The sequence below is a fragment of the Podarcis melisellensis genome (genome assembly GCF_964234715.1).
Source record: "Podarcis melisellensis genome assembly, chromosome: Z".
Taxonomy (NCBI): domain Eukaryota; kingdom Metazoa; phylum Chordata; class Lepidosauria; order Squamata; family Lacertidae; genus Podarcis; species Podarcis melisellensis.
In genome coordinates this window covers 125,672-147,959 of record NC_138547.1, presented here as the reverse complement: position 1 = coordinate 147,959, position 22,288 = coordinate 125,672, and the positions used below count along the sequence as shown (strand labels likewise).

Sequence of the window (22,288 nt, the reverse complement as noted above, 5' to 3'; positions counted from 1 at the left end):
TTCACACACCCCCGTTTTCTACCGAATGGAACGTCCCGTTTTTTCCCCATTGAAAATATGAAATATAGTTATTTTAATAGAGATTTTGTGCCGTGTTTTTTTTCCCGGGGGGGTTTTGGGGTTGGGATGGATGGCTGTCAATCATCCTGGAACGGTCCACTTTTTGACAAGGGGGGGGCAGGATTAATTGGCTCTTAATCAGGTTCGTCGGCTGCTAATAATCGGCTCCTATTCGAACTATTAATTCGCTATTAATCAGATTTATCGGCCCATAATTGGGTTCCTCAGCTCCTATTCGAATTATTAATTGGCTATTAATAAGATCCATAGCATCCCATTAGGATTAATTGGCTGTTAATCAGGTTCATCGGCTGCTAATAATCGGCTCCTATTCGAACTATTAATTCGCTATTAATCAGATTTATCGGCCCATAATTGGGTTCCTCAGCTCCTATTCGAATTATTAATTGGCCATTAATAAGATTGATAGGATCAGATTAGGATTAATTGGCTGTTAATCAGGTTCGTCGGCTCCCATTAGAATTATTAATTAGCTATTAATCAGAATTATCGGCTCCTTATAATTGGATTCCTTATAATGAATTATCGGCTCCTTATAATGGATTCCTCAGCTCCTATTCGAATAATTAATTGCTTATTAATAAGATTGATAGGATCCTATTAGGATTAATTAGAATTATTAATTAGCTATTAATCATAGATTTATTGGCTCATAATTGGGTTCCTCAGCTCCTCTTTGAAGTATGAGTTGCTTTTTAATAAGATCGATAGGATCCCATTAGGATTAATTGGCTGTTAATCAGGTTCATCGGCTCCCATTAGAATTATTAATTAGCTATTAATCAGAATTATCGGCTGCTAATAATTGGGTTCCTCAGCTCCTATTCGAATTATTAATTGGCTATTAATAAGATTGATAGGATCCTAGTAGGATTAATTGGCTGTTAATCAGGTTCATCGGCTCCTATTCGAATTATTAATTAGCTATTAATCAGAATTATCGGCTGCTTATAATTGGATTCCTCAGCTCCTCTTTGAAGTATGAATTGCTTATTAATAAGATTGATAGGATCCCATTAGGATTAATTGGCTGTTAATCAGGTTCGTCGGCTCCCATTAGAAATATTAATTAGCTATTAATCAGATTTATCGGCTCCTTATAATTGGATTCCTCAGCTCCTATTTGAATTATTAATTGGCTATTAATAAGATTGATAGGATCAGATTAGGATTAATTGGCTGTTAATCGGGTTCGTCGGCTCCCATTAGAAATATTAATTAGCTATTAATCGATTTATCGGCTCCTTATAATTGGATTCCTTATAATGAATTATCAGCTCCTTATAATGGATTCCTCAGCTCCTATTCGAATAATTAATTGCTTATTAATAAGATTGATAGGATCCTATTAGGATTAATTAGAATTATTAATTAGCTATTAATCAGATTTATCGGCTGCTAATAATTGGATTCCTCAGCTCCTATTCGAATTATTCATTGGCTATTAATCAGATTAGAAAACGCTCCGTTTAGATAATTAACTCTCCCGTCCTTTGAAGTAATGGAACGCTTCGTTTAGATAATTAAGAGCCCGCCTTTATTGATCGACGTTGATTGACAGGTCAGGGTTGCGGGTTCGAGAGGCGCCGGATGACCTCAGGGCGCCGTCAGACGCAGGAAGTCGTCGTCCCCTAATGAGGAGAGGAGACCTTGATTAATAATGGAAATAATAATAATAATAATAATAATAATAATAATAATAATAATAATAATAATAATAAAATATTATAATAATAATGATCATGAGATATAATAATAGTAGTAATAGATATTGTAATAGATGTTGTTCTTGATGGAGTCTAAATATAATAATTATAATGATTCATATAATATAATAATATATAATAATATATAATAATATATATGATAATGATAATAATATGATAGGATAATAATAATAATAATAATAATAATAATAATAATAATAATAATATAGAAATATCATAATATCATAATAAAAACATAATTTTGGTTTCTGGTCCTCAAGGTTGTGCTCGGACTGGAACCTTTCCCCCAGTAATATTAATAATAATATATAAATAAATAAGTAATATAAATGTAATAATAATAATACCTGATTTTGGTCATCTTTCAACGATGAGAACCGTTATCCCAATAGTAATAATAATAATAATCGTAATTAACCATTAATAATAATAATAATAATAATAATAAATATTCATTAATAATAAAAATCATACCTGATTTTGGTCATCTTTCAGCGATGAGTACTAGAACCGTTCCCCCAATAATATTATTAATATGGTTAACTATGATTAATAATATTATTGGGGGAACGGTTCTAGTACTCATCGCTGAAAGATGACCAAAATCAGGTATGATTTTTATTATTAATGAATATTTATTATGGTTAATAATTAATAATAATAATAATAATAATAATAATAATAATAATAATAATAATAAATATTCATTTTTATTCTTATTAATTCTTATTAATTATTATTAGTAATAATCCCACCTTCGGGCAGGACCTTCTCCAGCTAGAACTTGTTGGCGTTGGTGAGGAAGACTAGAACCTTCTCCCCAGTAATCTTAATATTATGATTATTAATTATTATTAATTATTATTATTAATTATTATTATTAATAATCACCCCACCTTCCGGGAGGACCCCGCAGTACTCCTTGCACTCCTTCTCCAGGTAGAACTTGTTGGCGAGGAGGACTAGAACCTTCTCCCCAACAATTATATTATTATTATTATTATTATGAATAATCATCATCATCATCATCAATTAATTAATTAATTAATTAATTAATAATAATAGAAATAAATAAAATAATAGGAATAAATAATAATATAATAATAGAAATAAATAATAATAAATAATACTAATATAATATAATAATTCATATTAATAATAATTAATAATAATAATAATAATAATAATAAACCCCACCTTCCGGGAGGACCCCGCAGTCCTCCTTGCACTCTTTCTCCAGGAAGACTAGAACCTTCTCCCCAGTACTTAATATTATTATTATTATTAGTTATTATTAATTGTTATTAATTGTTATTAATTATTATTAATTATTATTTATAATCATCACCCCACCTTCCGGGAGGACCCCGCAGTCCTCCTTGCACTCTTTCTCCAGGAAGACTAGAACCTTCTCCCCAGTAACCTTAATCTTCTTATTATTAATTATTATTAATTATTATTAATTGTTATTAATTGTAATTAATTATTATTAATTATTATTTATAATCATCACCCCACCTTCCGGGAGGACCCCGCAGTACTCCTTGCACTCCTTCTCCAGGAAGACTAGAACCTTCTCCCCAGTACTTAATATTATTATTATTAGTTATTATTAATTGTTATTAATTGTTATTAATTATTATTAATTATTATTTATAATCATCACCCCACCTTCCGGGAGGACCCCGCAGTCCTCCTTGCACTCTTTCTCCAGGAAGACTAGAACCTTCTCCCCAGTAGCCTTAATCTTATTATTAATTATTATTAATTATTATTAATTGTTATTAATTGTTATTAATTATTATTAATTATTATTTATAATCATCACCCCACCTTCCGGGAGGACCCCGCAGTACTCCTTGCACTCCTTCTCCAGGTAGAACTTGTTGGCGTTGGCCCCGCAGCCCCGGAAAGTGACGCAGGCGCCCTGGGCGGAGTCAAAGGCCCAGAAGGTGGACGGACAGGGACCTCCGGGGGTGATTGGCAGGCGGCAGGCGGCTGGGGGAGAGGAGAGTGTCAGTCGGCGTTCCTAGAGAGGCTCCACAGGAAGAGGAAGTGGGAACCGGGGGGGGAGGAAGTGGGCGGCAGGCGGCTGGGGGAGAGGAGAGTTTCAGTCGGCATTCCTAGAGAGGCTCCACAGGAAGAGGAAGTGGGAGCCGGGGGGGGAGGAAGTGGGCGGCAGGCGGCTGGGGGAGAGGAGAGTGTCAGTCGGCTTTCCTAGAGAGGCTCCACAGGAAGAGGAAGTGGGAGCCGGGGGGGGAGGAAGTGGGCGGCTGGGGGAGAGGAGAGTTTCAGTCGGCATTCCTAGAGAGGCTCCACAGGAAGAGGAAGTGGGAGCCGGGGGGGGGGAGGAAGTGGGCGGCAGGCGGCTGGGGGAGAGGAGAGTGTCAGTCGGCGTTCCTAGAGAGGCTCCACAGGAAGAGGAAGTGGGAGCCGGGGGGGGAGGAAGTGGGCGGCAGGCGGCTGGGGGAGAGGAGAGTGTCAGTCGGCTTTCCTAGAGAGGCTCCACAGGAAGGGGAAGTGGGAGACAGAGGAAGAGGAAGGTGGGGAGACATTCCTAGAGAGGAAGTGGAAGGTGGAGGAAGAGGAAGTGGGAGCTGGGGGGGGAGGAAGTGGGCGGCAGGCGGCTGGGGGAGAGGAGAGTTTCAGTTGACATTCCTAGAGAAGCTCCACAGGAAGAGGAAGTGGGAGCCGGGGGGGAGGAAGTGGGCGGCTGGGGGAGAGGAGAGTGTCAGTCGGCTTTCCTAGAGAGGCTCCACAGGAAGAGGAAATGGGAGCCGGGAGGGAGGAAGTGGGCGGCAGGCGGCTGGGGGAGAGGAGAGTGTCAGTCGGCTTTCCTAGAGAGGCTCCACAGGAAGAGGAAGTGGGAGCCGGGGGGGGAGGAAGTGGGCGGCAGGCGGCTGGGGGAGAGGAGAGTGTCAGCCGGCTTTCCTAGAGAGGCTCCACAGGAAGGGGAAGTGGGAGCCGGGGGGGGAGGAAGGTGGGGAGACATTCCTAGAGAGGAAGTGGAAGGTGGAGGAAGAGGAAGTGGGAGCCGGGGGGGGAGGAGGTGGGTGGCAGGTGACTGGGGGAGAGGAGAGTTTCAGTCGGCATTCCTAGAGAGGCTCCACAGGAAGAGGAAGTGGGAGCCGGGGGGGAGGAAGTGGGCGGCTGGGGGAGAGGAGAGTTTCAGTTGACATTCCTAGAGAGGCTCCACAGGAAGAGGAAGTGGGAGCCGGGGGGGGGGAGGAAGTGGGCGGCAGGCGGCTGGGGGAGAGGAGAGTGTCAGTCGGCGTTCCTAGAGAGGCTCCACAGGAAGAGGAAGTGGGAGCCGGGGGGGAGGAAGTGGGCGGCAGGCGGCTGGGGGAGAGGAGAGTTTCAGTCGGCTTTCCTAGAGAGGCTCCACAGGAAGGGGAAGTGGGAGACAGAGGAAGAGGAAGGTGGGGAGACATTCCTAGAGAGGAAGTGGAAGGTGGAGGAAGAGGAAGTGGGAGCTGGGGGGGGAGGAAGTGGGCGGCAGGCGGCTGGGGGAGAGGAGAGTTTCAGTTGACATTCCTAGAGAAGCTCCACAGGAAGAGGAAGTGGGAGCCGGGGGGGGAGGAAGTGGGCGGCTGGGGGAGAGGAGAGTTTCAGTTGACATTCCTAGAGAGGCTCCACAGGAAGAGGAAGTGGGAGCCGGGGGGGAGGAAGTGGGCGGCAGGCGGCTGGGGGAGAGGAGAGTGTCAGTCGGCGTTCCTAGAGAGGCTCCACAGGAAGAGGAAGTGGGAGCCGGGGGGGAGGAAGTGGGCGGCAGGCGGCTGGGGGAGAGGAGAGTTTCAGTCGGCATTCCTAGAGAGGCTCCACAGGAAGAGGAAGTGGGAGCCGGGGGGGGAGGAAGTGGGCGGCAGGCGGCTGGGGGAGAGGAGAGTGTCAGTCGGCGTTCCTAGAGAGGCTCCACAGGAAGAGGAAGTGGGAGTCGGAGGGAGAGGAAGTTGGGGAGAGGAGCTTGGGGAGAAAGTTGGGGAGAAGTAGAGAGGCTCTGGGAGGAAGTGGGAGGGGGTAGAAAAGGAAGTTGGGGGGAAGAGGAAGTGAGGGAGAGGAAGTTGGAGAAAGGTTGCTAGAGAGGCTCTGGAGGAAGGGGAAGTGGGGGGAAGAGGAAGTTGGGGGGAGGTTCCTAGAGAGGCTCAGGGGGGTGGGAGAGGAAGTTTGGAAGATGTTCCCAGAGAGGTTCCATAGGAAGAGGAAGTGGGAGCTAGAGGAAGAGGAAGTGGGAGCCGGGGGGGGAGGAAGTGGGTGGCAGGCGGATGGTGGAGAGGAGAGTTTCAGTTGACTTTCCTAGAGAGGCTCCACAGGAAGAGGAAGTGGGAGCCGGAGGAAGAGGAAGTTGGGGAGAGGTTCCTAGAGAGGAAGTGGGAGGTGGAGGAAGAGGAAGTGGGAGCTGGGGTGGAGGAAGTGGGCGAAGGTGGCTGGGGGAGAGGAGAGTTTCAGTTGACATTCCTAGAGAGGCTCCACAGGAAGAGGAAGTGGGAGGTGGAGGAAGAGGAAGTGGGAGCAGGAGGAGAACGGAGTTGGGGAGAGGTTCCGAGAGAGGAAGTGGGAGGTGGAGGAAGAGGAAGTGGGAGGTGGAGGAAGAGGAAGTTGGGGAGACGTTTCTAAAGAGGCTCTGGGAGGAAGAGGAAGTGGGAGCTGGAGGAAGAGGAAGTGCAAACCAGAGGAAGTGGGAGCAAGAGGAAGTGGGAGCTGCAGGAAGAGGAAGTTGGGGAGAGGTTCCTAGAGAGGATCCAGAGGAAGTGGGAGCTGGAAGAAGTGGGAGGCGGAGGAAGTGGGAGCTGGTGTAAGAGGAAGTGGGAGCCTGAGGGAGAGGAAGTGGGAGCTGGTGTAAGAGGAACTTGGGGAGCCCTTCCTAGAGCGTCTCCCCACAACAGGAAGCGGCACTCACCTTCGGTCCGGCAGGTCTGCAGACAGGCCCGTTCGGACAGGAAGCGGTTGGCGTTGCCCAGGCAACCGCCGTAGAGGAAGCTCTGGCACGACCGGGCGCTGGCGTTGTAGAAGAAGCGCAACTCAGCGCCCAGGCAGGGTCCAGCGTCCCGGGGCAGCTGGCAGTCGGCTGGAGAGGAAGAGGAAGTGGAAGTCGGAATGAGTGTGCGAAATCTGGGCCACTTCCAGTATGGTGAAAAGTAGCAGGAAGAGGCTGGGGAACTCCCTGCCTCATGAAAGTGAGCATGCAAAATCTGATGGAGTGGGAAGAAGAGGAAGTTGGGGAGATGTTCCTAGAGAGGCTCTGGGAGGAAGAGGAAGTGGGAGCTGTAGGAAGAGGAAGTGGGAGGCGGAATAAGAGGAAGTTAGGGAGACTTTCCTAGAGAGGATCTGGGAGGAAATGAGAGCCGGAGGAAGAGGAAGTTGGGAAGACATTCCTAGAGAGGAAGTGGGAGCTGGAGGAAGTTGGGGAGACATTCCTAGAGAGGCTCCGGGAGGAAGAGGAAGTGGGAGCTGGAGGAAGAGGAAGTGGGAGGCGGAATAAGAGGAAGTTGGGGAGACGTTCCTAGAGAGGCTACAAAGGAAGTGGGAGCCGGAGGAAGAGGAAGTTGGGTAGACATTCCTAGAGAGGTTCTGGAGGAAGAGGAAGCTGGGGAGAGGTTCCTAGAGAGGCAAAATCTGGGGAACTCCCCGCCTCATGAGAAGTAGCGCCCACCTTCCTTGACGTCGGGGAACGCGGGTGCGAATCCGTCGGCCGAGCCTTCTTCCTCGAACAAGGCGGTCCTGCGCACCCTCTCCTGGGAAACGTGCGAGATCGAAACATGGGAACGTGCAACATGGGTGTCACAAGTGGGGGGACGGATTATGATGATTATTAGGGGGTCCCAGGGTGCAACGGGGGTCCCCCTTGGGGGGTCACTTACCTGGGGCGCATCTTCGGCCTTGGGCGGGACGCACTCCCCTGAGGGAAGAGAGAAGGGATTTGAACCCGGGTTCGGAGGTGCAACATGGGTGTCAGATTTGTGCAACATCAGTGTCAGAAGTGTGCAACATGGGTGTCAGAAGTGCTCAGCCAAGTGAGAAGGGATTTGAACCCGGGTTCGGAGGTGCAACATGGGTGTCAGAAGTGTGCAACATCCGTGTCAGAAGTGCTCAGGAAAGTGTGCAAAATGGGTGTCAGAGGTAGGCAGGAATTTGAACCCGGAAAGTGTGTAACATGGGTGTCAGAAGTGTGCAACATCAGTGTCAGAAGTGCGCAACATCGGTGTCAGAAGTGCTCAACAGTGTGCAACATCGGTGTCAGAAGTGCTCAGCAAAGTGTGCAACATGGGTGTCAGGAGTGTGCAACACCGGTGTCAGAAGTGCGCAACATCGGGGTAAGAAGAGTGCAATATTGGTGTCAGAAACGAGGGGACGTGCGAGATTGGTGTCAAAAACATGCAAATGTGCAACATGGGTGTCAGAAGTGTGAGAATGTGCAACATTGGGTGTCAGAAACGTGTGAATGTGCAACATGGGTGTCAGAAACATGCGAATGTGCAACATTGGTGTCAAAACGTGCAACAGTAGTGTCAGAAGTGTGAGAATGCAAAATTGGTGTAAAAAAAGGAATGTGCAACATCGGTGTCAGAAACGAGGGAACGGTCGAGATTGGTGTCAAAAACGTGCAAAGGTGCAACATCAGTGCCAGAAACATGCGAATGTGCAACATTGGTGTAAAAAAAGTGTGCGAACTGGTGTAATAAGTGTGCAAATCCGTGAAATTCGAACCCGCCACTGCCCCGCCACTCGCCTTGGTTGCTCAGGACAAAGATGGCCTCCTCTGGGATCCCCAGGCCGAGTGCCCGCCGCCGGAAGTCCTCCACCAGGTCCTCCCTCAGCGCCGGGGTCCGTCCTGCGAGGAGAGAGACGGGTCATAGAGAGAGGGAAGGGATCATAGAGAGGGAAGGAACCCTTCCAGGTCATCCAGGTGGTTGTTAGGGGATCATAGAGAGGGAAGGGATCATAGAGAGGGAGGGGGCCCCTCCAGGCGGTTATTAGGGAACCATAGAGAGGGAAGGGATCATAGAGAGGGAAGGGATCATAGACAGGGAAGGGGGCCCCTCCAGGCGGTTACTAGGGGACCATAGAGACGGAAGGCACAGAATCCTAGAAGGCTCCTAGGTCCTCCTGGTGGTTATTAGGGGAACATAGAGAGGGAACAGACCCCTCCAGGTCCTCCAGGCGGTGGGATCATAGAGAGGGAAGGGCCTCTCCAGGTCATCCTGGTGAGGGGATCATAGAGAGGGAAGAGACCTCTCTAGGTCCTCCAGGCGGTTGTTAGGGGACCATAGAGACGGAAGGCACAGAATCCTAGAAGGCTCGAGCCAGAAGGGAGCCCTCCAGGTCCTCCAGGCGGGTATTAGGGAACCATAGAGAGGGAAGTTCCCCGGTCGAAATAAAGAGGAGCTAGATTTCCAAGTGGCGGGGAGTTTCCCCGGATTCGGGCGCACCATAGAGCCGGGCGCTGGTGCTGAGCCCGTGGCTGCTGTTCTTCTCCGTGACCAAGATGGCGAATTCGTCGGGGTCGGCGCGCGCCACGTAAGTCTCGCCGTGCGCCTTCCACCCTAATAATAATAATAATAATAATAATAATAATAATAATAGTAATAATAATAATAGTAATAATAATAATAATATAATGATGATTGATGATGATGGTGATAATAGTAATGATAATAATAGTAATAATAATAATAATAATAATAATAATAATAATAATAATAATAATAATATATTATTATAGAGGAGCAAAGGCTTTATTCATGTGGAAGATAATAATAATAATAATAATAATAATAATAATAATAATAATAATAATAATAATAATAATAATATTAATATATTTTAGAGGAGCAAAGGCTTTATTCATGTGGAAAATAATAATAATAATAATAATAATAATAATAATAATAATAATAATAATAATAATATAGAGGAGCAAAGGCTTTATTCATGGAGGAAGAATTTGTGGGATGAATACAGGATAAGAAGAAGAAGAAGAAGAAGAAGAAGAAGAAGAAGAAGAAGAAGAAGAAGAAGAAGAAGAAGAAGAAGAAGAAGTTGATTATGAAGTAGCTGCTGCTGCTGCTAATAATAATAATAATAATAATAATAATAATAATAACAAATTATTATAGAGAGGAGGGAGAGAGAGAAATTAGATATATATACATATTGGATTTAATGGAGGATTCAAAGGCTTTATTCATGATTAGAAAGGAAGGAGAGATGGTTTATTTTAATGTTTGATGTAGCAAAATGAATAAAAACCAATTTTAAAAAAAGGAAGGAAGGAGAGAGAGAGAGAAAAAGGAGATTTTCGGCCTAGAAAGGCACCTACTTGCGTTTTGGAATTTGAACCTTCCTTCTTGGGCGCCCTTCTGGTAGTCCTGGGTGTATTCCCGGCACGCCCCTTGCCTGCGAAAAATCATATGAATCATTCGGATGATTTATAAATATTAAAATTATTTGTATAAATTTTGAATTTCAATATTCAAACATATAAATTTTGAATATTTAAACATTTAAATTTTGAATATTAAAACATTTAAATTTTGAATATTAAAATATTTAAAATTTGAATATTAAAATATTTAAAATTTGAATATTAAAATACTTAAAATTTGAATATTAAAATATTTAAAATTTGAATATTAAAATATTTGGAATATTTGGAAAATCAAACATTTAAATTGTAATATTTATGCATTTAAGTTTTGTATATAAAAATATTTAGATTTTGAATATTCAAATATTTAAAATTTGAAAATTCAAACATTTAAATTTTAATATTTATGCATTTAAATTTTAATATTCAAATATTCAGATTTCAATATTCAAAATTTAAATATTTGAATATTCAAAATCTAAATATTTTAATATTCAAAATTTAAATGTTTGAATTTTCAAACATGTAATAATAAAATATTAAAATGTGAATATTAAAATTTAAATAAAATACAAATATATATTTGAAATTATATGTAAATATTAAAATTTAAATATTAATGTTTAGACTTAAATAAAATAAAATTTAAATATTTAAATTGTGATATTTCACATTTTGAGATTAAAATTTAAATATTTACATTTAAACATTTAAATATTTACATTTAAACATTTAAATATTTAAATTTAAATATTGACATCTTTGAATTTCAATCTTTCCGTCTTTCAATGTCCCACCTGAGCCGGGTGCTGGTGGCGGTGAGTTCCCCAGGCTCTTTCCCCGGACCGAGAAGCAGAGTCCTGGCGGTGAAGCGTCCGCCATTGGCCTGGACCCAGTGGCAGGTCGAACCCAGGGCCACCTCGTACCATTTAAATTTTGAATATTAAAATATTTAAAATTTGAAAGTTCAAACATTTAAATTTTAATATTTAGGCATTTAAATTTTAATATTCAAATTTTCATATTCGAACATATATTAAAATTTATTATTGCTGTTAAAATTTTAATAATAAAATATTAAAATGTAAATATTAATATTTAAATTTAAATAAAATACAAATAAATATTTGAAATGATATTTAAAATTACATCTATGAATATTTAATATGAATATGAATATTAAACTTTAAATATGTAAATATTAAACTGTAGATATTAATATTAAAATTTAAATCAAACAAAATTTAAATTTAAATATTAAAATTGAAATAAAATAAAATTTAAATATTAATATTGAAATTGAAATGAAATAAAATTTAAATATTAAAATTAAAATTTAAATAAAATAAAATTTAAATATTAATATTGAAATTGAAATGAAATAAAATTTAAATATTAAAATTAAAATTTAAATAAAATAAAATTTAAATATTAATATTGAAATTGAAATGAAATAAAATTTAAATATTAAAATTTAAATTAAAATAAAATAAAATTTAAATATTAATATTTAAATTGAAATGAAATAAAATTTTAATTTTAATATTTAAATATTTAAATGGCGATATTTACATATTTAAATTTTATTTTTTAAAAATATTGAAATTTTAACATTGAAATATTGAAATTTTAAGGTGGAAACATTTGAATTTCCATCTCTCCATCTTTCCGTGTCCCACCTGAGCCGGGTGCTGGTGGCGGTGAGTTCCCCAGGCTCTTTCCCCGGACCGAGAACTAGAGTCCCGGCGGTGAAGCGTCCGCCATTGGCCTGGACCCAGCGGCAATTCGAACCCAGGGCCACCTCGTACCATTTGCCATAGAGCTGAAAATAAGGGGTAAAATAAGATGATTCCAGACGGAGAGAAGGAAAGAAAAGCCAGGAGAAGAAAATAAAATAAAAGAAAGAGAAAATGAAAGAAGACAAAATGAAATAAAATGAAATAAAGATAGAAATGAAATGAAATAGAATAAAATAAAATAAAATAAAATAAAGATAGAAATGAAATAGAATAAAATAAAATAAAATAAAGATAGAAATGAAATAGAATAAAATAAAATAAAATAAAGATAGAAATGAAATGAAATGAAATAAAATAGAATTAAATAGAATAGAATAGAATAGAATAGATAAAATAAAATAAAAATAAAATGAAATAAAAATGAAATGAAATGAAATAATAATCAAATGAAATGATAATGAAATGAAATGAAATGAAATGAAATAATAAAATGAAAAAGTAAAATAGAATAAAATAAAATAAATAAAAATAAAATAGAATAAAATAAAATAAAGATAAAATGAAAGAAGAGTAAAATGAAATAAAATGAAATAAAATGGAATAATAAAAGAAAATAAAATACATCATTAAATTAAATTAAATTAAATAATTAAATTAAACTGAATTGAATAATTAAATTAAATTGAATTTTAAATAATTAAATGAAAGAATTGAATTGAATTGAATAATTAAATGAAATTAAAGAATTGAATTGAATAATGGAATTAAATTGAATTTTAAATAATTAAATTAAATGAAAGAATCGAATCGAATAATTAAATTAAATTAAATTAAAGAATGGAATGGAATGGAATGGAATAATTGGATTGAATTAAATTAAATAATTAAATTAAATAAAAGAATCGAATCGAATAATTAAATTAAATTAAATTAAAGAATGGAATGGAATGGAATGGAATAATTGGATTGAATTAAATTAAATAATTAAATGAAATGAAATAATTGAATTGAATCGAATCGAATAATTAAATTAAATTAAATTATCGGCCAGTCCTTTTATTTGCCCCCCTTCCTATTTCTAATTCCAGTTCCTTTCTTTTTCCTATTAGGGCTAGAGACAAATTGAGATTTTTCTGATCTATTATTATTATTATTATTATTATTATTATTATTGTAAACCTCCCAAATGCATAGTTAAGCTTCCAGTACATTTTCATTTCATTTCTGTTTCCATTTTATTCATTTCTCTTTCCAGTCCCTTTCCTTTATCTGCTAGGGCTAGGGGCTAATAAATAATAATAATAATAATAATAATAATAATAATAATAATAATAATAATAATAATATTATTATTATTATTATTATTATTATTATTATTATTATTATTGTAACCCAGCAACTCTGGACGGCTTCCAACAGAACACTCAAATAGTACACGAAAATATGAAAAGATTCCCTGTCTTCTAAAATAAGATACGAATCAAGATTCTTCTGATCTATTATTATTATTATTATTATTATTATTATTATTATTATTATTAGTGCAAACCCCCCAAAGGCATGTTGCCTATTTACGTTTCCAGCACATTTCATTTCATCAAATGCAAGAACCTATTAAACATGGAAAGATTCCCTAATTAGGCAATCAAGATTCTTCTGATCTATGATTAATGTTAATATTATTATTAATATCATTATTAATATCATTCTAGTTATATAATCCTATTATCATTATATACACCCTTCAAGTCTCGGGCCGTTCCGCAGCCCCCCGGCCCTCAACCTCTGCTAGGGCTAGAGGCTGATACAAATCAAGAATCTATTATTATTATTATTATTATTATTATTATTATTATTATTATTTATTATTATTATTATTATTAGCCAGCCCTTCCTTCCGCCCCGCTGCCCTTCAAGTCTCAGGCAGTTCCACAACCCTCACCCTCTACTAGGGCTAGAGGCTGATACAAACCCAGCTTCTTCTGATCTAATAATATTATTATTAATATTATTAATACTATTATTAATCATTATTATTATTATTAGCCCTTCCTTCCGCCCCGCTCCCTTCCACCCCCTGCCTTTCAAGTCTCAGGCAGTTCTGCAGCCCTCTGCTAGTTCTAGAGCCTCTTACAAATCAAGATTCTTCTGATCTAATAATAATAATAATAATAATAATAATAATAATAATAATAATAATAATAATAATAATAATAATCTAAACCTCCAAAATGCACTTTGCATAGTTAAGTTTAAGGTACATTTCCTTTCCTTTCCTTCTGTTTCCATTTTATGCATTTCTATGCAAAGAGAGAGTCTTCAGATCCATTATTATTATTATTATTATTATTATTATTATTATTATTATTATTATTATTATTATATTCTTACAGTATTCTTAGTATTATTAGCCAGTACCTTCTATTTCTATTTCTATTTCTAATTCTATTTCTATTTCCAGTTCTTTTCCAATTTTTCCCCTAGGGCTAGAAGCTGATACAAATCAAGATTCTATTATTAATCATATTATTAATAGTATTATTAATCATCATCATTATTATTATTAGCCAGCCCTTCTACTCCCTACCCTCCAAGTCTCGGGCAGTTCCGCAGATCAGGATTCTTCTAGCAAGGCATTATTATTATTATTATTATTATTATTATTATTATTAACATTATTAATATTATTAATTATCAGTATTATTATTATTATCAGCCAGCCCTTCCTTCCGCCCCTTCCCTCCACCTCCTATTATTATTATTAATAGTATTAATAATAGTATTATTAATCATGATTATTAGTATCATTAGCTCTTCCTTCCGCCCCTTCCCCCACATCCTATTATTATTATTAGTATTATTAGTATTAATAGTAGTATTATTAATCATTATTATTACTATTATTAGCCCTTCCGCCCCTCCCCTCCACCTCCTGCCCATCAAGTCTCGGGCAGTTCCGCAAATCGAGATTCTTCTAGCAAGGCATTATTATTATTATTAGTAGTAGTATTAATAATAGTATTGTTAATCATTATTATTACTATTATTAGGCAGTCCTTCCTTTCTGCCCGCTCCTTTCCACCTCCTGCCCATCAAGTATCGGGCAGTTCCGCAGCTCAAGATTCTCCTGATCTATTATTATTAACATTAATAATAATAATAATAATAATAATAATAATAATATTGGTATTATTGATATTATTATTAGCCAGCCCTTCCTATTATTATTATTAATTCACCCTCACCCTCTCCACTTCCACAGCTTCCTGTCCGTCGATTCGTCCGAGATTCGAACCCAGGACCAGCGCCGAATATTATTAATATTATGAAGGTTATTAATATTATTAATGTTATTAATATTATTAATATTAATATTCGCCAGTCCTTCCTTTCTTCCCTCTCCCCTCCACCTCCTGCCCTCCAAGTCTCAGGCAGTTCCGCAGATGATAAAGATTCCTCTGATCTATTATTATTATTATTATTATTATTATTATTATTATTATTATTATTATTATTAATATTATTAATATTAATATTAGCCAGTCCCTTTCTTCCCTCTCCCCTCCACCTCCTGCCCTCCAAGTCTCAGGCAGTTCCGCAGATCAAGATGCCTCTGACCTTCTATTATTATTATTATTATTATTATTCATATTATTCATATTATTCATATTATTCATATTATTATTATTATTATTATTATTGTTATTATTGTTATTATTGTTATTATTATTATTCATATTAATATTAGCCAGTCCCTTTCTTCCCTCTCCCCTCCACCTCCTGCCCTCCAAGTCTCGGGCAGTCCCGCAGATCAAGATTCCTCTGATCTATTATTATTATTATTATTATTATTATTATTATTATTATTATTCATATTCTTAATAATATTAATATTATTAATATTAATATTAGCCAGTCCTTCCTTTCTTCCCTCTCCCCTCCACCTCCTGCCCATCAAGTCTCGGGCAGTTCCGCAGATCAAGATTCTTCTGATCGATGATGATTAACATTAATAATAATAATAATAATAATAATAATAATAATAATAATTTTGATATTATTATTAGCCAGCCCTTCCTATTATTCCTATTATTATTATTATTATTTTTATTATTATTATTAATTAACCCTCACCCTCTCCACTTCCACAACTTCCTGTCCGTCTATCCGGCCGAGATTCGAACCCAGGACCAGCGCTGAATACTATTAATATTATTACTTATATTATTCACATCGATATTATTCACATCGATATTCACATTAATATTAATATTAATATTAGCCAGCCCTTCCTTTCTTCCCTCTCTCCTCCACCTCCTGCCCTCCAAGTCTCGGGCAGTTCCGCAGATCGAGATACCTCTGATTTATTATTATTATTATTATTATTATTATTATTATTATTATTATTATTCATATTCTTAATAATATTAATATTCTTAATATTCTTAATATTAATATTAGCCACTCCCTTTCTTCCCTCTCCCCTCCACCTCCTGCCCTCCAAGTGACGGGCAGTTCCGCAGATTCTTCTGATCTATTATTATTATTAATACTATTAATATTATTATTAGTCATTATTATTACTATCATTAGCCCTTCCTTTCTTCCCTCTCCCTTCCACCTCCTGCCCATCAAGTCTCGGGCAGTTCTGCAGATCGAGATTAATCTGATCGATGATTATTAACATTAATAATAATAATAATATTGATATTATTATTAGCCAGCCCTTCCTATTATTATTATTATTATTATTATTATTATTATTATTATTATTATTATTTAACCCTCACCTTCTCCACTTCCACAGCTTCCTGTCCGTCGATCCCTCCGAGATTCGAACCCAGGACCAGCGCCCAAAACGCGAAAATCACCAATTTCTCCATTTTCCCCCCGGAAAGAGAGGAAAAGAGACGTCCGATTCGGGTGGAAAAATGCGGATTTTGGAGTCCGGGAATCAAGGACTTTGGAACTGGCTGGGTCCTGGGTTAATGAGTAAACTTCGTTATCGGTTTGGGCGATTAATTAACAGAGATAATCAATAGCAGGGGAATGAAGGGAAGGGAAAAGCTTTGGGATTCTGGGTGTTTTTTGGGGACTATAAATCCCATTATTACTTTCCCATGATTGTTATTATTATTATTTGCTATAACCCGTTAGTATTAATACTATTATTATTATTATTATTATTATTATTATTATTATTATTAAATGGCTAAAGCGTGCTCTCGGTGCAAATAATAATAATAATAATAATAATAATAATAATAATAATAATATCCCAGGCAATCTTTTTTTAAATGGCTAAATGGTGCTTTCAGGGCAACTAATAATAATAATAATAATAATAATAATAATAATAATATCAATTAAAATCTCAGGCAGTCTTTTTTTTAAATGAATAAAGCAACTAAAATAATAATAATAATAATAATAATAATAATAATAATAATAATATCAATTAAAGTTCTAGGCAAACTTTTACTTAAATGGCTAAAGCGTGCTCTCGGTGCAAATAATAATAATAATAATAATAATAATAATAATAATAATAATATTATAATAATATCCCAGGCAAACTTTTATTTAAATGGCTAAATCGTGCTTTCAGGGCAACTAATAATAATAATAATAATAATAATAATAATAATAATAATAATATAATAATATCCCAGGCAAACTTTTATTTAAATGGCTAAATCGTGCTTTTAGGGCAACTAATAATAATAATAATAATAATAATCATATAATAATAATATCCCAGGCAAACTTTTATTTAAATGGCTAAATCGTGCTTTCAGGGCAACTAATAATAATAATAATAATAATAATAATAATAATAATAATAATATCAATTAAAATCCCAGACAGTCTTTTTTTTAATGAATAAAGCAACTAATAATAATAATAATAATAATATCAATTAAAGTTCTAGGCAAACTTTTATTTAAATGGCTAAATCAAGCTTTCAGGGCAACTAATAATAATAATAATAATATTATAATAATATCTCAGGCAAACTTTTATTTAAATGGCTAAATCGTGCTTTCAGGGCAACTAATAATAATAATAATAATAATAATATTATAATAATATCCCAGGCAATCTTTTTTTAAATGGCTAAATCGTGCTTTCAGGGCAACTAATAATAATAATAATAATAATAATAATAATAATAATAATAATAATAATAATATCAATTAAAATCCCAGGCAGTCTTATTTTTAAATGAATAAAGCAACTAATAATAATAATAATAATAATAATAATAATAATAATAATATATCAATAAAACTTCTAGGCAAACCTTTATTTAAATGGCTAAAGCGTGATCTCGGTGCTAATAATAATAATAATAATAATAATGATGATAATATCCTAGGCAATCTTTTTTTAAATGGCTAAATCGTGCTTTCAGGGCAAATAATAATAATAATAATAATAATAATAATAATAATAATATCAATTAAAAACCTAGTCAATCTTTTTTAAAAATGGCTAAATCATGCTCTCAATGAATCATATTAATAATAATAATAATAATAATAATAATAATAATAATCTCTAAACTGGGGATCGCAAAACCTTGCCCAAACTTTATTTTATTTTATTTTATTTTGCAAGCTTGGGGTGAATTTGGGCCATTTTGCAAACTTTGCTCCGGTTTCAGGGTATTTTGCAAGCTTTCCTCAATTCTCTGTTTATTTCTGTCAATGATTGACAGCCGGTGGCCAATGATTGACAGGCTGCAAACAGAAGCAGCTGCGTTGGAAAGAATACAAAATTTAAGGTGCATTTAATGGAAAATTAAGCTGCAATTGGCCTTAAACACAGACCGGTTTTTCCTATAAAGACCTGGAAAATAAATTGAATTTCATTATATTTCTACAGGAAAATAAATTGAATTTCATCAGATTTTTACAGGAAAATAAATTGCATTCCATCAGATTTTTGCAGGAAAATAATGTGAATTTCATCAGATTTTTACAGGAAAATAATGTGAATGTCATCAGATTTTTACAGGAAAATAAATTGAATTTCCTGCCTTCCCTGTCAATCATTCAGTGGGTGGGACTAGAGGACCCAGGCTCCCCCTTCCTGTCAATCATTCAGATTACCCTGGCCCCGCCTTCCCTGTCAATCATTCTGGGATTCAGTGGGTGGGACTAGAGGACTCTGGACCCCCATCCTGTCAATCATTCAGCGGACCCTGGCCCCGCCTTCCCTGTCAATCATTCAGATGACCCTGGCTCCGCCTTCTCTGTCAATCATTCAGCAGACCCTGGTCCCGCCTTCCCTGTCAATCATTCAGCAGACCCTGGTCCCGCCTTCCCTGTCAATCATTTGTTCCCTGTCAATCATTCCGGGATTCAGTGGGTGGGACTAGAGGACCCTGGCCCCGCCTCCCCTGTCAATCATTCCTTCCCTGTCAATAATTCCGGGATTCAGTTAGAGCCTCCTCCCCTGTCAATCATTCAGTGGGTGGGACTAGAGGACCCTGGCCCCGCCTTCCCTGTCAATCATTCAGTGGGTGGGACTAGAGGACCCTGGCTCCGCCTTCCCTGTCAATCATTCTGGGATTCAGTGGGTGGGACTAGAGGATCCTGGCCCCGCCTCCCCTGTCAATCATTCCTTCCCTGTCAATAATTCCGGGATTCAGTTAGAGCCTCCTCCCCTGTCAATCATTCAGTGGGTGGGACTAGAGGACCCTGGCCCCGCCTCCCTGTCAATCATTCAGTGGGTGGGACTAGAGGACCCTGGCCCCGCCTCCCTGTCAATCATTCAATGGGTGGGACTAGATGACCCTGGCCCCGCCTCCCTGTCAATCATTCAGTGGGTGGGACTAGAGGACCCTGGCCCCGCCTCCCTGTCAATCATTCAATGGGTGGGACTAGATGACCATGGCTCCGCCTTCCCTGTCACTCATTCAGTGGGTGGGACAAGAGGACCTTGGCCCCGCCTCCCCTGTCACTCATTCCTTCTCTGTCAATCATTCCTGGATTCAGTTAGACCCTCCTTCCTTGTCAATCATTCAGTGGGTTGGATTAGATGACGCTGGCTCCGCCTTCCCTGTCAATCATTAGCTAAACCCGCCTTCCCTGTCAATCATTCATTGGACTAGACTTCCCTGTCCATCATTACGTGGGTGGGGCTAGAGGACCCTGGCCCCGCCTTCCCTGTCAATAATTCCATCCCTGTCAATCATTCAGGGGGTTGGAAGAGATGACCCTGGCTCCGCCTTCCTTGTCAATCATTCCCTCCAAGTCAATCATTTCAGGATTCAGTGGGTGGGACTAGAGGACCCTGGCTCCGCCTTCCCTGTCAATCATTCAGTGGGTGGGACTAGACCACCCCGGCCCCGCCTTCCCTGTCAATCATTCACTGGGTGGGACTAGAGGACCCTGGCTCCGCCTTCCCTGTCCATCATTCAGTGGGTGGGACTAGAGGACCCTGGCCCCGCCTTCCCTGTCCATCATTCAGGGGGTGGGACTAGAGGACCTTGGCCCCGCCTTCCCCGTCAATCATTCAGGGGGTGGGACTAGAGGACCCTGGCCCCGCCTTCCCTGTCAATCATTCAGTGGGTGGGACTAGAGGATCCTGGCCCCGCCTTCCCTGTCAATCATCCAGTGGGTGGGACTAGAGGACCCTGGCCCCGCCTTCCCTGTCAATCATTCAGTGGGTGGGACTAGAGGACCCTGTCAATCATTCAGCGGACCCTGGACCTGCCTTCCCTGTCAATCATTCAGTGGGTGGGACTAGAGGACCCCGGCCCCGCCTACCCTGTCAATCATTCAGTGGGTGGGACTAGAGGACCCTGGACCCGCCTTCCCTGTCAATCATTTAGTGGGTGGGACTAGAGGACCCTGGCCCCGCCTTCCCTGTCAATCATTCAGTGGGTGGGACTAGAGGACCCTGGACCCGCCTTCCCTGTCAATCATTCAGCAGACCCTGGACCCGCCTTCCCTGTCAATCATTTAGTGGGTGGGACTAGAGGACCCTGTCAATCATTCAGCGGACCCTGGCCCCGCCTTCCCTGTCAATCATTCAGCAGACCCTGGCCCCGCCTACCCTGTCAATCATTCAGTGAGTGGGACTAGAGGACCCTGTCAATCATTCAGTGGACCCTGGCCCCGCCTTCCCTGTCAATCATTCAGTGGACCCTGGCCCCGCCTTCCCTGTCAATCATTCAGCGGACCCTGGCTCTGCCCTCCCTGTCAATCATTCAGTGGGTGGGACTAGAGGACCCCGGCCCCGCCTACCCTGTCAATCATTCAGTGGGTGGAACTAGAGGACCCTGGACCCGCCTTCCCTGTCAATCATTTAGTGGGTGGGACTAGAGGACCCTGGCCCCGCCTTCCCTGTCAATCATTCAGTGGGTGGGACTAGAGGACCCTGGATCCGCTTTCCCTGTCAATCATTTAGTGGGTGGGACTAGAGGACCCTGGACCCGCCTTCCCTGTCAATCATTCAGTGGGTGGGACTAGAGGACCCTGGACCCGCCTTCCCTGTCAATCATTCAGCAGACCCTGGACCCGCCTTCCCTGTCAATCATTTAGTGGGTGGGACTAGAGGACCCTGTCAATCATTCAGCGGACCCTGGCCCCGCCTACTCTGTCAATCATTCAGTGAGTGGGACTAGAGGACCCTGTCAATCATTCAGTGGACCCTGGCCCCGCCTTCCCTGTCAATCATTCAGCGGACCCTGGCTCTGCCCTCCCTGTCAATCATTTAGTGGGTGGGACTAGAGGACCCTGTCAATCATTCAGTGGACCCTGGCCCCGCCTTCCCTGTCAATCATTCAGCGGACCCTGGCTCTGCCCTCCCTGTCAATCATTCAGTGAGTGGGACTAGAGGAACCTGTCAATCATTCAGCGGACCCTGGCCCCGCCTACCCTGTCAATCATTCAGTGGGAGGGACTAGAGGACCCTGTCAATCATTCAGCGGAGTCTGGCCCCGCCTTCCCTGTCCATCATTCAGTGGGTGGGACTATCTCACCCTGCTCTGCCTCCCCTGTCAATCATTCGTTCCCTGTCAATCATTCCGGGATTCAGTGGGTGGGACTATCTCACCCTTTCCCCGCCTCCCCTGTCAATCATCCCGGCATTATCCAGCCTAGAACGCCCAGAGGGAACCCCGTGATGTCACAGCCGCCTCTTGTGACCTCACAGAGGGGCGCCCGTGGGCGGGTCTCCCTTGGCCCCGCCCCCTTGGGGACGCCCCTCACTCGCCCGCCATGCGGTTCGCCAGGAGGAGGGACGTCCGGGAGCAGATTGACGGCCTTCAGGCCATCATCCACTTGCAAGGTAATTAATATTCTTATTAATAATAATATTAATAATATTATTAATATTATAAGATTAATAATCATGAATGAATG

At 39.7% G+C, this 22,288-nt stretch overlaps 2 protein-coding genes and 1 long non-coding RNA gene across 3 annotated transcripts in view; 2 read left to right on the top strand and 1 right to left on the bottom strand.

Moving 5' to 3' along the window:
* Nucleotides 1-1,615: 1,615 nt before the first annotated feature.
* Nucleotides 1,616-16,795, bottom strand: LOC309362363 (protein AMBP-like; the record flags this gene model as incomplete). The annotated part of the gene is made up of 11 exons (XM_081898006.1): nt 1,616-1,712; nt 3,642-3,806; nt 6,706-6,873; nt 7,459-7,540; nt 7,667-7,704; nt 8,536-8,637; nt 9,236-9,349; nt 10,126-10,202; nt 11,853-11,995; nt 15,158-15,226; nt 16,703-16,795. The coding sequence occupies 11 exons, from the start codon at nt 16,793-16,795 to the stop codon at nt 1,678-1,680; spliced, it is 1,086 nt and encodes a 361-aa protein (XP_081754132.1). The 3' UTR covers nt 1,616-1,677.
* On the top strand, nt 5,706-6,570 carry LOC309361734. Its single transcript, XR_014164614.1, has 3 exons — nt 5,706-5,757; nt 6,087-6,175; nt 6,491-6,570. It is a non-coding gene; the product is annotated as an uncharacterized lncRNA (long non-coding RNA).
* A 5,282-nt stretch (nt 16,796-22,077) lies between the features above and the next one.
* The window catches only part of LOC309362362 (coiled-coil domain-containing protein 183-like), a 21,452-nt gene continuing 21,241 nt past the window's right edge, over nt 22,078-22,288 (top strand). The window contains exon 1 of the mRNA XM_081898005.1: nt 22,078-22,214. Within this exon, the coding sequence (XP_081754131.1) occupies nt 22,145-22,214 (70 nt within the window). The 5' untranslated portion in view covers nt 22,078-22,144. The remainder of the gene's footprint in view (nt 22,215-22,288) is intronic.